Source organism: Battus philenor, unplaced genomic scaffold (genome assembly GCF_028537555.1).
Source record: "Battus philenor isolate CCGP_79_NKW_IND1 unplaced genomic scaffold, ilBatPhil1.0.hap1 SCAF_20, whole genome shotgun sequence".
NCBI lineage: Eukaryota > Metazoa > Arthropoda > Insecta > Lepidoptera > Papilionidae > Battus > Battus philenor.
Window position 1 is genome coordinate 4,514,282 of NW_027181683.1, and position 13,355 is coordinate 4,527,636.

The following is a 13,355-nucleotide window of genomic DNA, read 5'->3' on the forward strand; positions in this document are numbered from 1 at the left end:
TTAATTGCAACAGGACACGGATTGACAGACTATGAGAAACCTTCATGATGTTATTCTTCTTTTACAGGTTTATTAATAGCTATCTAACTTTGTTAATACAAGCGTTCAAATTCAAATCGGCATGCGGTTTTCTTCTCGTAACAGTATTTTATTTCTTATTAGAATAAAGAACATCTACTACTCCTAAGGTACTAGGTACTAAATACAATAATTTCTCTTAACATGTAGCAGTGAGAAACCTTAAAAAATTTAAGTCTATGTACTACTTGCATATATTTTCAATGTGAGATTGTGAGAACTAGTAGAGTAAAAATTTAATTATTACTTTTTGTAAAATTTCTAACAATACATTTTAATATACAGAACATACTAACTTCATGAAAGACTTTCTTAAGAGCATTAAAACAGTTTAAAAATTATTGTAATAAATGTAATAATGTGTATACTTTATATATTACAGTACAACAGTATTTCTATTATACATTACTAAAATTAAGCAATTTTTTTTTTATAACCACATAATGCAGTGGTCACACTCACCGTTATAAATGTCATTGTCGCCTATCGCAACAAAATATGAGTTGACGAATAATCTCGTTCATCATAACAAAGTAACAATAAATGATAATGGACAAATTAGTTATAAAACAAAGAAAAGTAACAGATCTTTCGAAAGAGGAACTTCTTAACTTAGATAAAAATGTAAGATCTAGACTAACTCATGATTGTACATATCTTTAATACAAAACCGTACTTAATAACCTTAATGCAAAATTTCAGGATTTAGTTGAAAAAATAATACAATTACAAGCTCACAATTTACAACTAAAAAACATTTTAAGCAAAAAAGAAAACAATGTTACCGAAAGTTGTACAGATATAAGTAAAAAGCAGTTTGACTTTAAAAAGTAAGTTTTATGTTCGAATATATTTTTTCATAATAATCCTGCTGAATCTGCAAATGCCATTTGGGCAGCAGTGATAGTCTAGTCCAAAAACAAATCGGATCATAAATAAAATAAAAAACAATTATTCTCACATTTTAAAAAGCAACATAAAATTTGTGATTGCTTCTCATTCCCTGGAGTCACAAAACTTTTTTGAATGACAGTTATCCCATTGCAGATAGCAATCATTTCAGCCATATAACTTCCACTTAAGTACATAAATTTCTAACAGGAGCAGTTGGAAGCAGCCTAAGTCTGCCTGTTGATAGCGTATTGTTTATTAACAGTTTTGAATGTGCCTATTTAATGGGGAGAAGGAAATACAACTTAAGCCATGTCTCCAATGGTGCATGAAGAACTGTTTATCTGCCTTTCCTTTTCCTTCCTTGCCTCTTTGTTTTTCAAAACATTAGTGTATGACAGACTAATACCACATGTAATTCGGGTTGACTGTTTCTATTCCTTCAGCAATCCTAACTTACCCAAATAGTATTGCTATTTATCAGTTTTGACAGAAAGCACTGAGTTACTGCAAAACAAAACATTTTTTTTTAAAATACTAATATATTTATTAACAATGACTTATTTTGCAATCATTACTATATTACAGTGAAACTAAAACTACTGTACCGTGTGTTAGGTGTGTGCTGTGATATATCAATCCATTTCATCTCTCCACCATTAATGCATATGGTTCTTTGTTTCAGCCTCTACCAAGCTGTTTACCTAACATGCAGTACACTGGTTTTAATAGCAATATGATAAATGTTTTTACAGAGCCCATTTCCGAAGAATATTATTGAGGATTCTGTACTTTGGATGGGACTACCAGGGATTAGCTGTCCAAGAAGATTCAACACAAACAATAGAACATTATTTGTTTCACGCTTTGACAAAATCTTGTTTAATTGAATCTCGTGAAACATCACAATACCATAGGTGTGGACGAACAGATAAAGGTGTTAGTGCATTTAGCCAGGTACATTTTAAGATATTAAAGATTTTATGTAATAAAAATTTTAGATCTCTTTAAACACTATTTAGTATCTATTATTTATATATTATTTAGAAATTATTTATTCATAAGTAAAGTATATCATTACTAGAGACTAGATATTTTTTGATTGAAACAGTTTGGCCCCAGCCATACTTTATAGATAAGATTTATTATCTCATTGATTTATTGTTTTATATCTCATTTTTACACTGTCAGACATTCCACTTAAGACATTATTTCAATTTTCTTTTTCACAATTCTAATAATCTATAAAAAGTATATAGAGTAAACAATAGAGTAAATTAATATGAATTAACTTCTTAACCAATAGAACTTGTGATATATCCTGTAATTTCTCAAGTCAATGTTTAAAACATGCTTTTCGATTTATTTTTAGCATCATTTTGTTTAACTATGATAAATGATGATGATGATATATATCATCATATATCCACAGAATGTCCGCTGACTGCTTGAGCTAAGCCTCCTCTACAGATTTCTTATGGGACTGGTTGAATGTAACCTGTATCCAGGGTCTATCTTACTGAGATCATCTGACCACCATGAGTTATACTTCCTATGCTGAGCTTGGCAATCCATACTCTCCACTCCACAACCTTCAGACTCTAGCCATCTCTAAAAGTCCCAAATATCTCAACCCAGTTTATTCTATAGGCAGTTTGAATAAATCATGCTAGACTTTTTGTGGATTGAACCAGAATTTTAATAGTGTTTTTCAATAAGGTTCCACTTCATGTTACAATAATTGGTGCTAAGAGTATCATACACTCATGGGCATTATTCATAATGTTCTAGTAACAACCATTGATGCTGGAAAATTCATTTTGGCTAGTTTTTCTGCAAAATCAAGTTATTTAGCTGAGTTGTTCTTATTGTAGGTTGTTATAAACATGCATTGTCATCATCATCATTATTTCAGCTGAAGAATGCCCTCTGCTGGACACAGACTTCTCTTCTGAATTCCAATAAGACCAGTAAGAAGCAATTCACATCTAGCCCCTTCCAACAACCTTAACAATGTTATCTGGCCAGCATGTGGATGAAGATACTATGCTACGCATTTTAGATAATACTAACATATTATTTTAATAATATATATATATAATACTAACACATTTTTCTAATACTAATAATATTATGTATTAAAGGAATTAATAAGAAGTTAATATCATTTCAGGTGATATCAATTTCATTGAGAAGCAAACATCATCCAGATGAACAGAATCTTGAAGCTTCAACTTCTTCAGAATTGCCATACTGCAAGATCTTGAATCGTCTTTTACCAAAAGATATCCATGCAGTTGCATGGATGCCTGTACCAAATGACAGACCTGATTTTAGTGCCAGGTAACTAATTACACTTGTTTATTTTTAAAACAAAGAATACATAACAGCATGAACCTCCTTAAAAATTATTTATTTTAGGTTTGATTGTAAGAGACGTCAATATAAATATTATTTCCCCCGATCTAATCTTGATCTAGAGAAAATGAAAAAAGCTTGCACTTTCCTTGTCGGCACGAAGGATTTTCGAAACCTTTGTAAAATGGATGTCGGTAATGGTGTCACAGAATTTTATCGAGAAATACTTAATGTTGACATAACTCCTGTGGAAATCAATGATACAAACAAAGGTAATCAAAATATTATTTTTGTATCTAAGTAAAACTTCTTGTGTGGCTAAATTTATAAAGAACTTAATTAAAGTAATAACTTGATATAAAAGTATTATTTCGCTTATAAATAGGCGAAATAAGATTCATATACTGACATTTTAATACTAAAAGTTCTTTTGGTCTAAGTCTTTTAAACCTTCGCCTGATAAAAGCTAAAGGGAAATATAGAATGACTGTAAATAATATGACAATAATCATGGGCATTTAAAGTCATCCTTTCCTATTTTATGTTTACAGGGTGATTGTTTATACTTGTAAAAGCTTTGTAGGGATGAATATGCTTAATATTTACATGAATATCATTATGAAGACAAACATTTTTTTTATTGCATATAACATTGAATAGTAATCAAGTGTGCTAATTTAAATGTTAATATAAAACAATTAAAAATGAGTAAAGCTTATGTGAAGTGGTCTCCATTGGCTGCAACACAATCCTTTAAATGTTGAGGCCAGTTATCAATAGCAGCATACACTCTTTATATGAGGAAATACTTCACTGCCAGTCATATGGATTGTTTTAGGAACTCTAAATTATAATGGTGTTTAAAGCAAACCTTACTCTATAAAATTAATCATAAATCATAGTCCAGTGGATTAAGATCAGTATTAGATAATGACCAGTCTTCAGCTCTGATAATGTCCAGAATATTTATTTCTAATTAAGATTGAGTGGATCAAGCTTTATGACTTGGCACTGATTCTTACTGGAAGTACCATTCTTGGTTATTGAAGATGGTATTATTAAAAGACTTCACTATCTTCTTAAAAATATCAATATAATATAAAATAGAATGCGACAAACCAATACCTTCTAGCAGTACAAAGTCTAGTTTTTGCCTATATTATCATTAAGCTATTTATTGTTACTGAAACCATTGATTTAAGGATGGGGTATACTTAATCTTACTAAATCTATCTTAAATACTCTTAAAGCTGGTACACCTATTTCTACTCACAATTTATATTATTAAGCATTGTAAAACCTGTTTTTAATTTTCTTTGTGTGCTTAAGAAATTATGTAACATATTCCTTTTCCACTAAAAAAATGATGTTAAAAATTAATATAAAATCAACAATCTTTATATTACCTTGAGAGTTAAGATATTTTTTATATAATTTTAGCTACTTCAATGTACTGTCTGTTGATAGAAGGCAATGCATTCCTCTGGCATCAGATTCGGTGCATCATGGGCTTACTCTTGTTGATCGGTCAAGGATATGAAGAGCCTAGTATTATAACACAGTTGTTGGATGTTGAAAACAATCCTAGGTATGTATACAGGTGTTGAATAAAAAAAGCTATATTCTTGGCAAAATAATTTGTTTTGCCTTTTATTCCCTAAGAAACATCTGGATTTACGGTGTGGGATTCACCCTAGGGCCGATAGATCGAGGAGGTAGTGACAACACGAAGTCCGAAATAGAAGTGCGTATATTCATTCGAGCTTCGCCCCTATTTATTCCGACGTGAACTAAAATGAACAATTTCATTTCTGTGGAATTCCCCATTTTGATGAGCCACTGATGATGACGTAATTTTTCTGCCATAATACCGATGTAAATAATGAATTTTATTTCCTTGGAATTCCTTTTTTTGATGCGCCGCTGACGATAACTTAATGTTGCCCCCTACAACCGTTTTTCGGTTTTTCGATCGCCAGAGCTATTGGTATATATATGGAGGAAAATATATTTTACTATAGATATATATTGTTATCTACATAGTTTATGTCTTCTACTTATACTAAAACATTATTGTTTTAATGTACATCTTCTATATAAGATATTAAATATATATATATATATATATATATATATATATGTGTGTGTGTGTGTATACAAATATATATTAAAACAATTTTTTTAACCAGGTTAAAATCAAAGTATTAATGGTTATAATTATAAACTTGCTGTGCATTTTTGCAAGTGTGATACTGTAGCTAAGTTTAGTGTTGTAAAAAGGTTTTTCTAATAAATTTTCTATCGCTATGATGTGATGTGTTGCTAGTCGCAACTTAATCATCAGAATTTAAGACTAACGTACAATTATAAATATATTAAAAAATTGTATAACAGTCTTAATTGATACCATTTCGTTAAAACAACACAATCTTACTATACATTACTTAGTTTTCTATATATACCATGCAGTCAGATACTGATAAACATAATGAAAACCATATCCAGGAGATTTTTGCTGCAAGTAATATTCTTCAGCACAATGTGCCATACCAAATGCTGAATTCTGTTTATGCTCATAGTGGTTTACTTTACTTTAGCGGTATTTTTTTTTTTGCTTACAAAGAAAAATACAACGACATGCGCTGCTGCATATTTGCCCACCTGAAAACAATAGCAAAGCATTTCTGTTTTTAAAGACACTGTAGCTAATGCAAATAAGGGTTATTTTAATGTTAAATTATTTTCTTAACTCATGAAAACATAAACTGCAGTTTATGACTTCATGAGTTAAGAAAATAACTGATATATATAGTATAATTTACAATAACATATGTTATGAAATGAATGTCTGTTAAAGATAATTCCACCTTTAAAATTCATAAAATTTTGATAGTAATATTATGTTATTTATTCATTGCAGGAAACCACAGTATAATATGGCGTTAGATGTTCCTTTAAATCTTTTCCACTGCAGCTATGACTTGGAAGAAAACAATCAATGGATTTATAGTGATGAATTAAGATCTGTCATAGCAACCTTGCAAGGCGATTGGACTATACACAGTATAAAGTAAGCTAAACATAATCAGTTTACTTTTGATTATTAATATTTATTGAATGAAGCTTATAACAATGTTAAATATGATAATGTTATACTTCGTATTGTTAAAAATATAGGACTGTTGAGGTCCAATAGAAAAAAGACATGGTCACTTTATTTATTGCTTTAATATCTTAATCACCATTATAATAATTTCAGCCGTAAGACGTCTATGTTGTGCAGTATCGGAAAATTGTGTGACGATTTCTTTTTCATATTTTGCTTCGACATTGTGATGTGTTTTATATATTCTTTTACAATGATATTAAATTTATCAAAAATGTTTAAATGCGAATCGTGTAGACAGTGTGGCTACATCAGCCTGCACCCCCCCCCCTCCCCGACCCCACGGAATCCGGTGAGGTAGTAAATATCGCGAGCGAATCGAACTCGTCTACCACAGCGTGTTATGTATTGAGGTTCGCAGGCATCGGAGCCGGTGATGTCGTTGGAGCGGTAGGTTTCGTTGTCGGGAAGGCTGGTTCGAAGAAGTGGTCGTGCGTCATGGTGTTGAATTGAGGGTTCTTGATGCTGGAGCAACAGGAACAGTATAAGATTTGTGGAATGTGTAGGTTTCAGACGATTGATCGACACGGTAACAGTTTTACCACCCATGTCGATCTTAAATGCTTCTTCCGACCGTTCGAGTACATTGTATGGTCTGGTGTATAACAGCTCTGGGAGTTTGCCTACAGCAACTTTCCTTAGTAACACCGCTTTAGCTGTGGACAGATAGGTATTTACCTAACTGTGATCAAGAACGGGTGTTGGTTTTAGCTCTCTGATGTATCTGCGAAGACAGGAAGGGAAATTAGAGTAGTTCGAGACTTCGAACGCTGATATCTGGAACAGATCACTGCGCAGTCATAAGTTCTCGCCGTACACCAGTTCTGCGGCTGTGGATGGCATTTTGTCCTCTTTTAACCTCAATACGTAACACTCTGGTACACGAATTCTATTCGCTCGCGATATTTATGAGCTAAACCGCAGACATCCAATAAGACCAGCTAAAAGCCTCTGCATATAGCCTCTTCCAACGACCTTAGGTCCTTAGTCTAACGTAATAATTTTTTTTAATGTTTTATGGTACAAAATATTTCAGTGTTTGATTGGCGTCAACTGTTTGACAGGTAGAGACGATAATTGTTTTATTTAATCTGTAATTTGTACATAAATAAAAATGTTATTTTGGCATGAAGGTTTTTTACGAAAGAAAAAACTACTTGCGTTTATTTTCTTTTTATACAGGTTACACAAAGTTATCGCTACATCAATTTGTAACAAACTCTTAACTGTACAATCTTTTCAGAACAACAATGATACGCGATGCACTTCAACATCTAGAATCTGAATATAATAAATATATTGAAAAGAGATTAGAAGATAAAAGCAAAGAAGAAACGAATTATGTGATGGCATACACAGACTGCTTATTACAGGGCGTGAAATCAAAAGTTTATACTCCGCTCATGAAGCGTGGAACCTGCTGTGAGTATATACATACATTATGTATTAGTATATATATATATATATAAATATATATATATATAAATATATATATAAATATATAAATATATATATATACATATATATATATATATATATATATATATATATATATATATATATATATATATATATATATATATATATATATATATATATATATATATATATATCTTCTCATTTCCATAAGTAAATGTAAAAGTTTGTTTTTAATTTTGTCTTATTTTTTTCAGCAAGCTTGGAAGAAAAAATTGAATACTACAAAAAGAAACGAAAATTAAATTCTTCAGAGATTGGCAAATGAACCTCTAAAAAGTATAATAAATTAAATTAATTTTTGACATATGAACTTTTTTATTTATTTTTTAAATAACAACCACGCCCAAGCAATTTTTTGCAATAAAATATAAAACTAAGTACCTTTTTATTATCAGCTATGATAATTCCTAGTAGTTATTTTAGATTCTTTTTTTACAAACTTGACAACAACAATGTAGTATTAGTTTAATATTAAACAGTTATGAGATGGCGCGATATTCATAAATTCAACAATATTTAATTGAGTAATGGACAGACTAATTACAAATAAATTGTAATTAATCATATCATTTCTGAAATGTTAACATGTATTTTTATTTAAAGCCTCTGTCCATTAGAAAATAATATGAAATGTGCCTCTTAACACCGAAAACCTTAATGTTTCATTAAACAAACAATTTTTCAGCGGTAATGGGTTACTAACTTTAATTACTACTAACTTTAACTTTAATTATCTTAATATTTTAGCCTTCATATACTTTGTAAAAATCTAGACCATTAATTATTAATAATCATTCTTTGCCTTTTTTCTACACCTAGCCTTGTTTATTTTTTCAGAGCAAAAACCGTTAAAGTAATACAAACTTTACGTTTTTGCTGAATAATTCCATTGTTAATAGATTTAATTTTTATAACCTTTATTATGATTTTTACACTATTCGGAACAAATTTTTGTAACAACCAATGACTTGAATAAATTTCAAATAATATTGCTTTTTTACCATCTCCTCAATAAAAGATGGCGCATTTCTAAACAAAAATAGCAGAATTTGTTACATTCAATGAAAAAAAAAAATGCTTAAATTTTTCTTTTAATCTATGTTCATAGTTTTATTAGCTATTATTTTCCTTTATATTTTATTAGAAGATAGATCAGCTATACAATTCTGTAAGTCATAGAAAAGGCTATTTCAGACAGTAGTGAAGCATATTTTAAATCCATAATTGTCGCCATAATTGCTATGGCATTGTATCTGTATTGTGCTTATAGCTCTTAGTTTAGTGCGCGCGTAAACCGGCCGGGCGAGTGGTTGCAAGTGCCGTAATATACTATCGTACTGTACATTACTTATGCAGTGTTAGAAGGCCGCCTCAGCGGCATAGCGGTATTTTTCTCTCGTATTGCACTTAAACAAAATTGCACGCTAAAACGAAATCTTTTCAAAGTATCTACTGCGATTATTATAAAAAATAATTTTTGAGCTACGAAATTTAGTAACGTTCCGTTTCCCCGAATACATTTTGATGCAGATTTCTTATTGCATATATCAGTGTGAGTTTGACAGTTGGATGAAAATATTTACGTGACGTATGGAACTGTTTTTTTTATGAATGACGCTGGTTTTTGGTGGTTAAATGTTACAAAAAGTAACTTTATAAGTGGCTTAGCTAAACCATGTGAATTACGTGGCAAGGTTTTATCGTAAACTTTTAATGTATTATTATAACCAGGTATGTAACCATCATATTTTTTTAAATAAACAGAATATTCCAACTTAATACAACTTAAAACAAAAGTTATAAAAGATTTTATTTTAGTACATTTGTTAATGAAAACAATGTATATTTTCATTGTTTTAATCAATTTTTTTTTAAATTAACCAATGTACCAGTTAATATTATTGTAGTAATAATATTTGAGTAACAAATATCAGCATGAATTCCGTTAATAATAATTTAACAATAATTGTAAAATTTTACGTCCTCATAATACGACTATTAAGAAATATACGTATAATAAATATAAAACTAATGGTTAGCAATGAAACATTTACACATTTTTTTTGTAATATTGCGTTATTACACAATAATTTATTTTAGTATTTATGAATTTTGTGTTTTATATTTTATTTTTGATTATTTACATTTTTTGGGATATGATTAGTTTGTTAAAAATTATCCCTGTGGCTTAATTTTTTTTAATGTAATATATCCTTATTCAAAACTCAAACCTTGTCAAATTTCATGAGATAAGGAACAGACAAAGTACTTATTTTATTAACAATAAAAGATAATTACTTATTTACTAACTTGCAAATATATATATTTATGTTTTGTAATGGTAATAAGTATATAGATATAAATTAATTTCATGTAACATATACAAAAATATAAAAAGCATGTAATATTACTTAATCTTAAATATGTAATTGTTTTAAACTTTAATAGGCAGATTGCCTTTACAGAGTATATTTATGACTAATATTGATAGCAATGAGATGGTTTATTCTTTATCTCCAGACTTGTTCTGCATACAAAGGTAGTGTACTTCATAATATTAAAATTTTGTTTCAGATATGCCACAAGCACTGACTATGGAACATCTTTGATGATAATGTTAAAAACAGATGCACCATTTATAATTTCTCAATTTCTCAATTATGTGACTTAACTTCATTTAGTTTGCTTTTGTAGTCACATTTAGTGTTTAGTTATTAAAAAGTCATAATGTGAGAGTAGTTTTGTTTTAATGTAAACAAGGCCAGTATTAGATGTAATTATTTTTATTTAGTCATAGAAGAAAACAATGCGTGAATGTCATTTCGGCACTGCACAAGATTCTACATTTGTCTCAAATTGTAAGTATTGTTTTAATTTTTTTTTTAAATGTATGTATTTTATGCTAATGCCAATGTAAAAAATAAATGATACCTAGGGTTCACCTATTTAGGAAATAACATGACTGCCACTTTTCAAACTAGATTATTAAGATATGAACTTACTACTCTAAGAGACAATATAAAGGCCAGTATATAATAGTTAACAGGCTTGACTTGTAGGTTCTTCTCAGATCAAGCCATGTTAGGAATCTTTGAAGCCTTACATTAATTATTGTTTTATAGGGCTTTCCTGATATTTGTTTTGTACACAAATGTTAAATATGAATGATTCTAAGGGAATAGTATTATTAAAAACAAGTATTTAATTCATCTCACATGGAAGAGACCAATGCTCCATTAAAAATAATATTGGAGAATAAATAGTAATTAATGTGTGTATGTAAAGGAGACCTAATTTTCTACATTAGTATTCTATAATTAAGAAGCCAGGTTATGCTCAGATTTTCTCTATGAAATCAAATCTGGGTTTTGAAGATTCATAGATAAAGTAACTGTTGTAGCCAGTGTTGCAAGCGGTAGAGGGTAGACCACATAGTGCCCAGAGTGGGTTTTTGCTGGGGTCTTATGGATCTGGAGACATGGATCGGCAAGCAAATAATATCGCTTTCGGAATACGTTGGACTCAACTTGCTTCCAATAGGTTTTATTAGTTTTCGGCTGTCGAAAAACGTGACTTCAGTCAGTTGTTTGGACTAGAATACTACGGGGACTAGTAGACCGCCTACTACGCGAGCGGTAACTACTGGTCTGGTCATTAGTGTCGGATTCATAGCGGCTTTGTAGTTGTGGGACAATGTTTGCTCTGGTCGCTTGCCATGTGCGGTCTCGGGCGCCGCGCGGAGTTAGTGATTGTCCTTACTGTTCTAGCGAACGGGCCGCTTGGTGGCTATTCGCGTAGATAGAGCCAACTTTAGTGGTCGCTTTCTGGCAGGCAACTGGCAAGTTACCTCAGCTCAGATGCTTGGCTGCTCAGCAAGAGGTAAATGCTAAATAATACCCACCGCAACCGGGTGAAGTTTAGGCTAGATCCCGTCATGGGAACCGGGAAGTGAGTGTAGCCAACGACTCCCGTACCACATCCTGATAATGTCGCAGCCAGCTTGTATAGCACCCAGAGCTAGGAATAAATCGTTTATGCGTTCTTGGTGACGAACGAGAATTGCATAAGCCTTACAACGGGCACAGGACAATATTTATAATTTACAACGGTTGGCTTCCTCATGCACCATAGAATCCGAATTTTGAATGCGTCTTGAGTGATTAAGATGAAATTTCCTATGGTAGATGGTGATGCCTCCACATAAACTACTATAGAGCTTGACGGCCTCCCAATTCGATGAAATTAATAATGTACCGGATTGAGCCAAGGCTCCCGACGGACTTTTTAAACTTAGTTACCGTTAAGACCCTACGCTTGGTTAAGGGCGTTGAGCCCTCAGCTGCCCCAATCTCGGCGAAGCTGTAAAGGAACACGGCCAAAAGCTATAAGTAAAAAAATCGTATTTACACTCAGCCACCATGTTTGGCAGCATAATTCACTTCATGATGAACAGAACCGATAATAAACCTGTTTAGATTGTTCTTGATCCTCCTTTTATCATAACGTTTTAACATCTTAAACCTAGTGAACCTATGCCGACTGGCAAGCAAAAAAATATCGCCATTACGTTTGATTGTAGCTAAAAAAGTATGGTTACCTGATAGGCTGTCGGGTTTTATTTGAGACCCAAAAAATGTATAAAAAAGGATAGTGTTTTGCGGTCCGTTAATCGTGTAACCGCCGACGCTTCCCATATATAACTCATTACATTTATGATAGGTAGTGAAGAAATTAGTCTCTATGCGGTTTCTTGGACATCCGCAAAATGTAAGACTTCCCTATAAGCCGTATATAAGTCATATTCACGCACGGTCAGAACCGTGTTATATGATAACGCTCAAAACGGTTGTATTCCTTTAATAAAGTGAAACAGTAAAATGTAAAAATTAGTAAGTAATAAATAAAAAAAATAAGTAAGTAATACTATACAAGTTGATTGAAAATAGGTAGTAATAGCTTTGAAGGGGTGAACGTGTAGACCATTTGAGCTATATATTCACTCTTAAAGTCTACGTCTATCTGCAATCACTTCCGTATGAAGCGATCTCTGAAAATTTTATTTTTTTTATTAAAATGCGACAGGCCAATAACTTGAGGTTCAAAATCCGAAGCTACAGATTGTAAACAGTAACTAATTTTAATATGTAGCTATCCGAATTTTTAAAACACTTTTTTTATTTATATTGTAATTATGTCATTTATTATTTCTAAAACCAACAGTTTTTGGATAAGGTGTAACATACGTTAATTGGCAAATACTTCTAAATCTATTTCAAATCACACGACTTAAATTTATGTATATAAATTTTCGCCTAAACTTTTCGCCCGTAACTATTGAATGCTGTTATAAAATTATTTGAATGTAATCGCAGATTTCCCAGCC

The 13,355-nt window shown here is 31.2% G+C and overlaps 2 protein-coding genes across 2 annotated transcripts in view; both read left to right on the forward strand.

Moving 5' to 3' along the window:
• Positions 1–588: 588 nt before the first annotated feature.
• On the forward strand, positions 589–8,249 carry LOC137922841 (tRNA pseudouridine(38/39) synthase). The gene is made up of 9 exons (XM_068765931.1): positions 589–702; positions 781–908; positions 1,725–1,926; positions 3,143–3,312; positions 3,391–3,599; positions 4,768–4,915; positions 6,248–6,397; positions 7,737–7,915; positions 8,167–8,249. Exons 1-9 carry the CDS (start codon positions 622–624, stop codon positions 8,235–8,237), a joined length of 1,338 nt encoding a protein of 445 aa, XP_068622032.1. The 5' UTR covers positions 589–621; the 3' UTR covers positions 8,238–8,249.
• A 1,364-nt stretch (positions 8,250–9,613) lies between these two features.
• LOC137922899 (Krueppel-like factor 3) overlaps positions 9,614–13,355 on the forward strand; it is an 83,346-nt gene continuing 79,604 nt past the window's right edge. Inside the window, exons 1-2 of the mRNA XM_068766007.1 lie at positions 9,614–9,703; positions 10,547–10,830. The gene's annotated coding sequence lies outside the window, so the exon portion shown is untranslated. The remainder of the gene's footprint in view (positions 9,704–10,546; positions 10,831–13,355) is intronic.

Coding starts and splice junctions, on each gene's coding strand:
- LOC137922841 (XM_068765931.1), top strand. CDS start 622: ATGATAATGGACAAATTAGTTATAAAACAAAGAAAAGTAACAGATCTT. Junction 909..1,724: donor AAGCAGTTTGACTTTAAAAA/GTAAGTTTTATG, acceptor ATGTTTTTACAG/AGCCCATTTCCGAAGAATAT. Junction 7,916..8,166: donor CATGAAGCGTGGAACCTGCT/GTGAGTATATAC, acceptor TATTTTTTTCAG/CAAGCTTGGAAGAAAAAATT.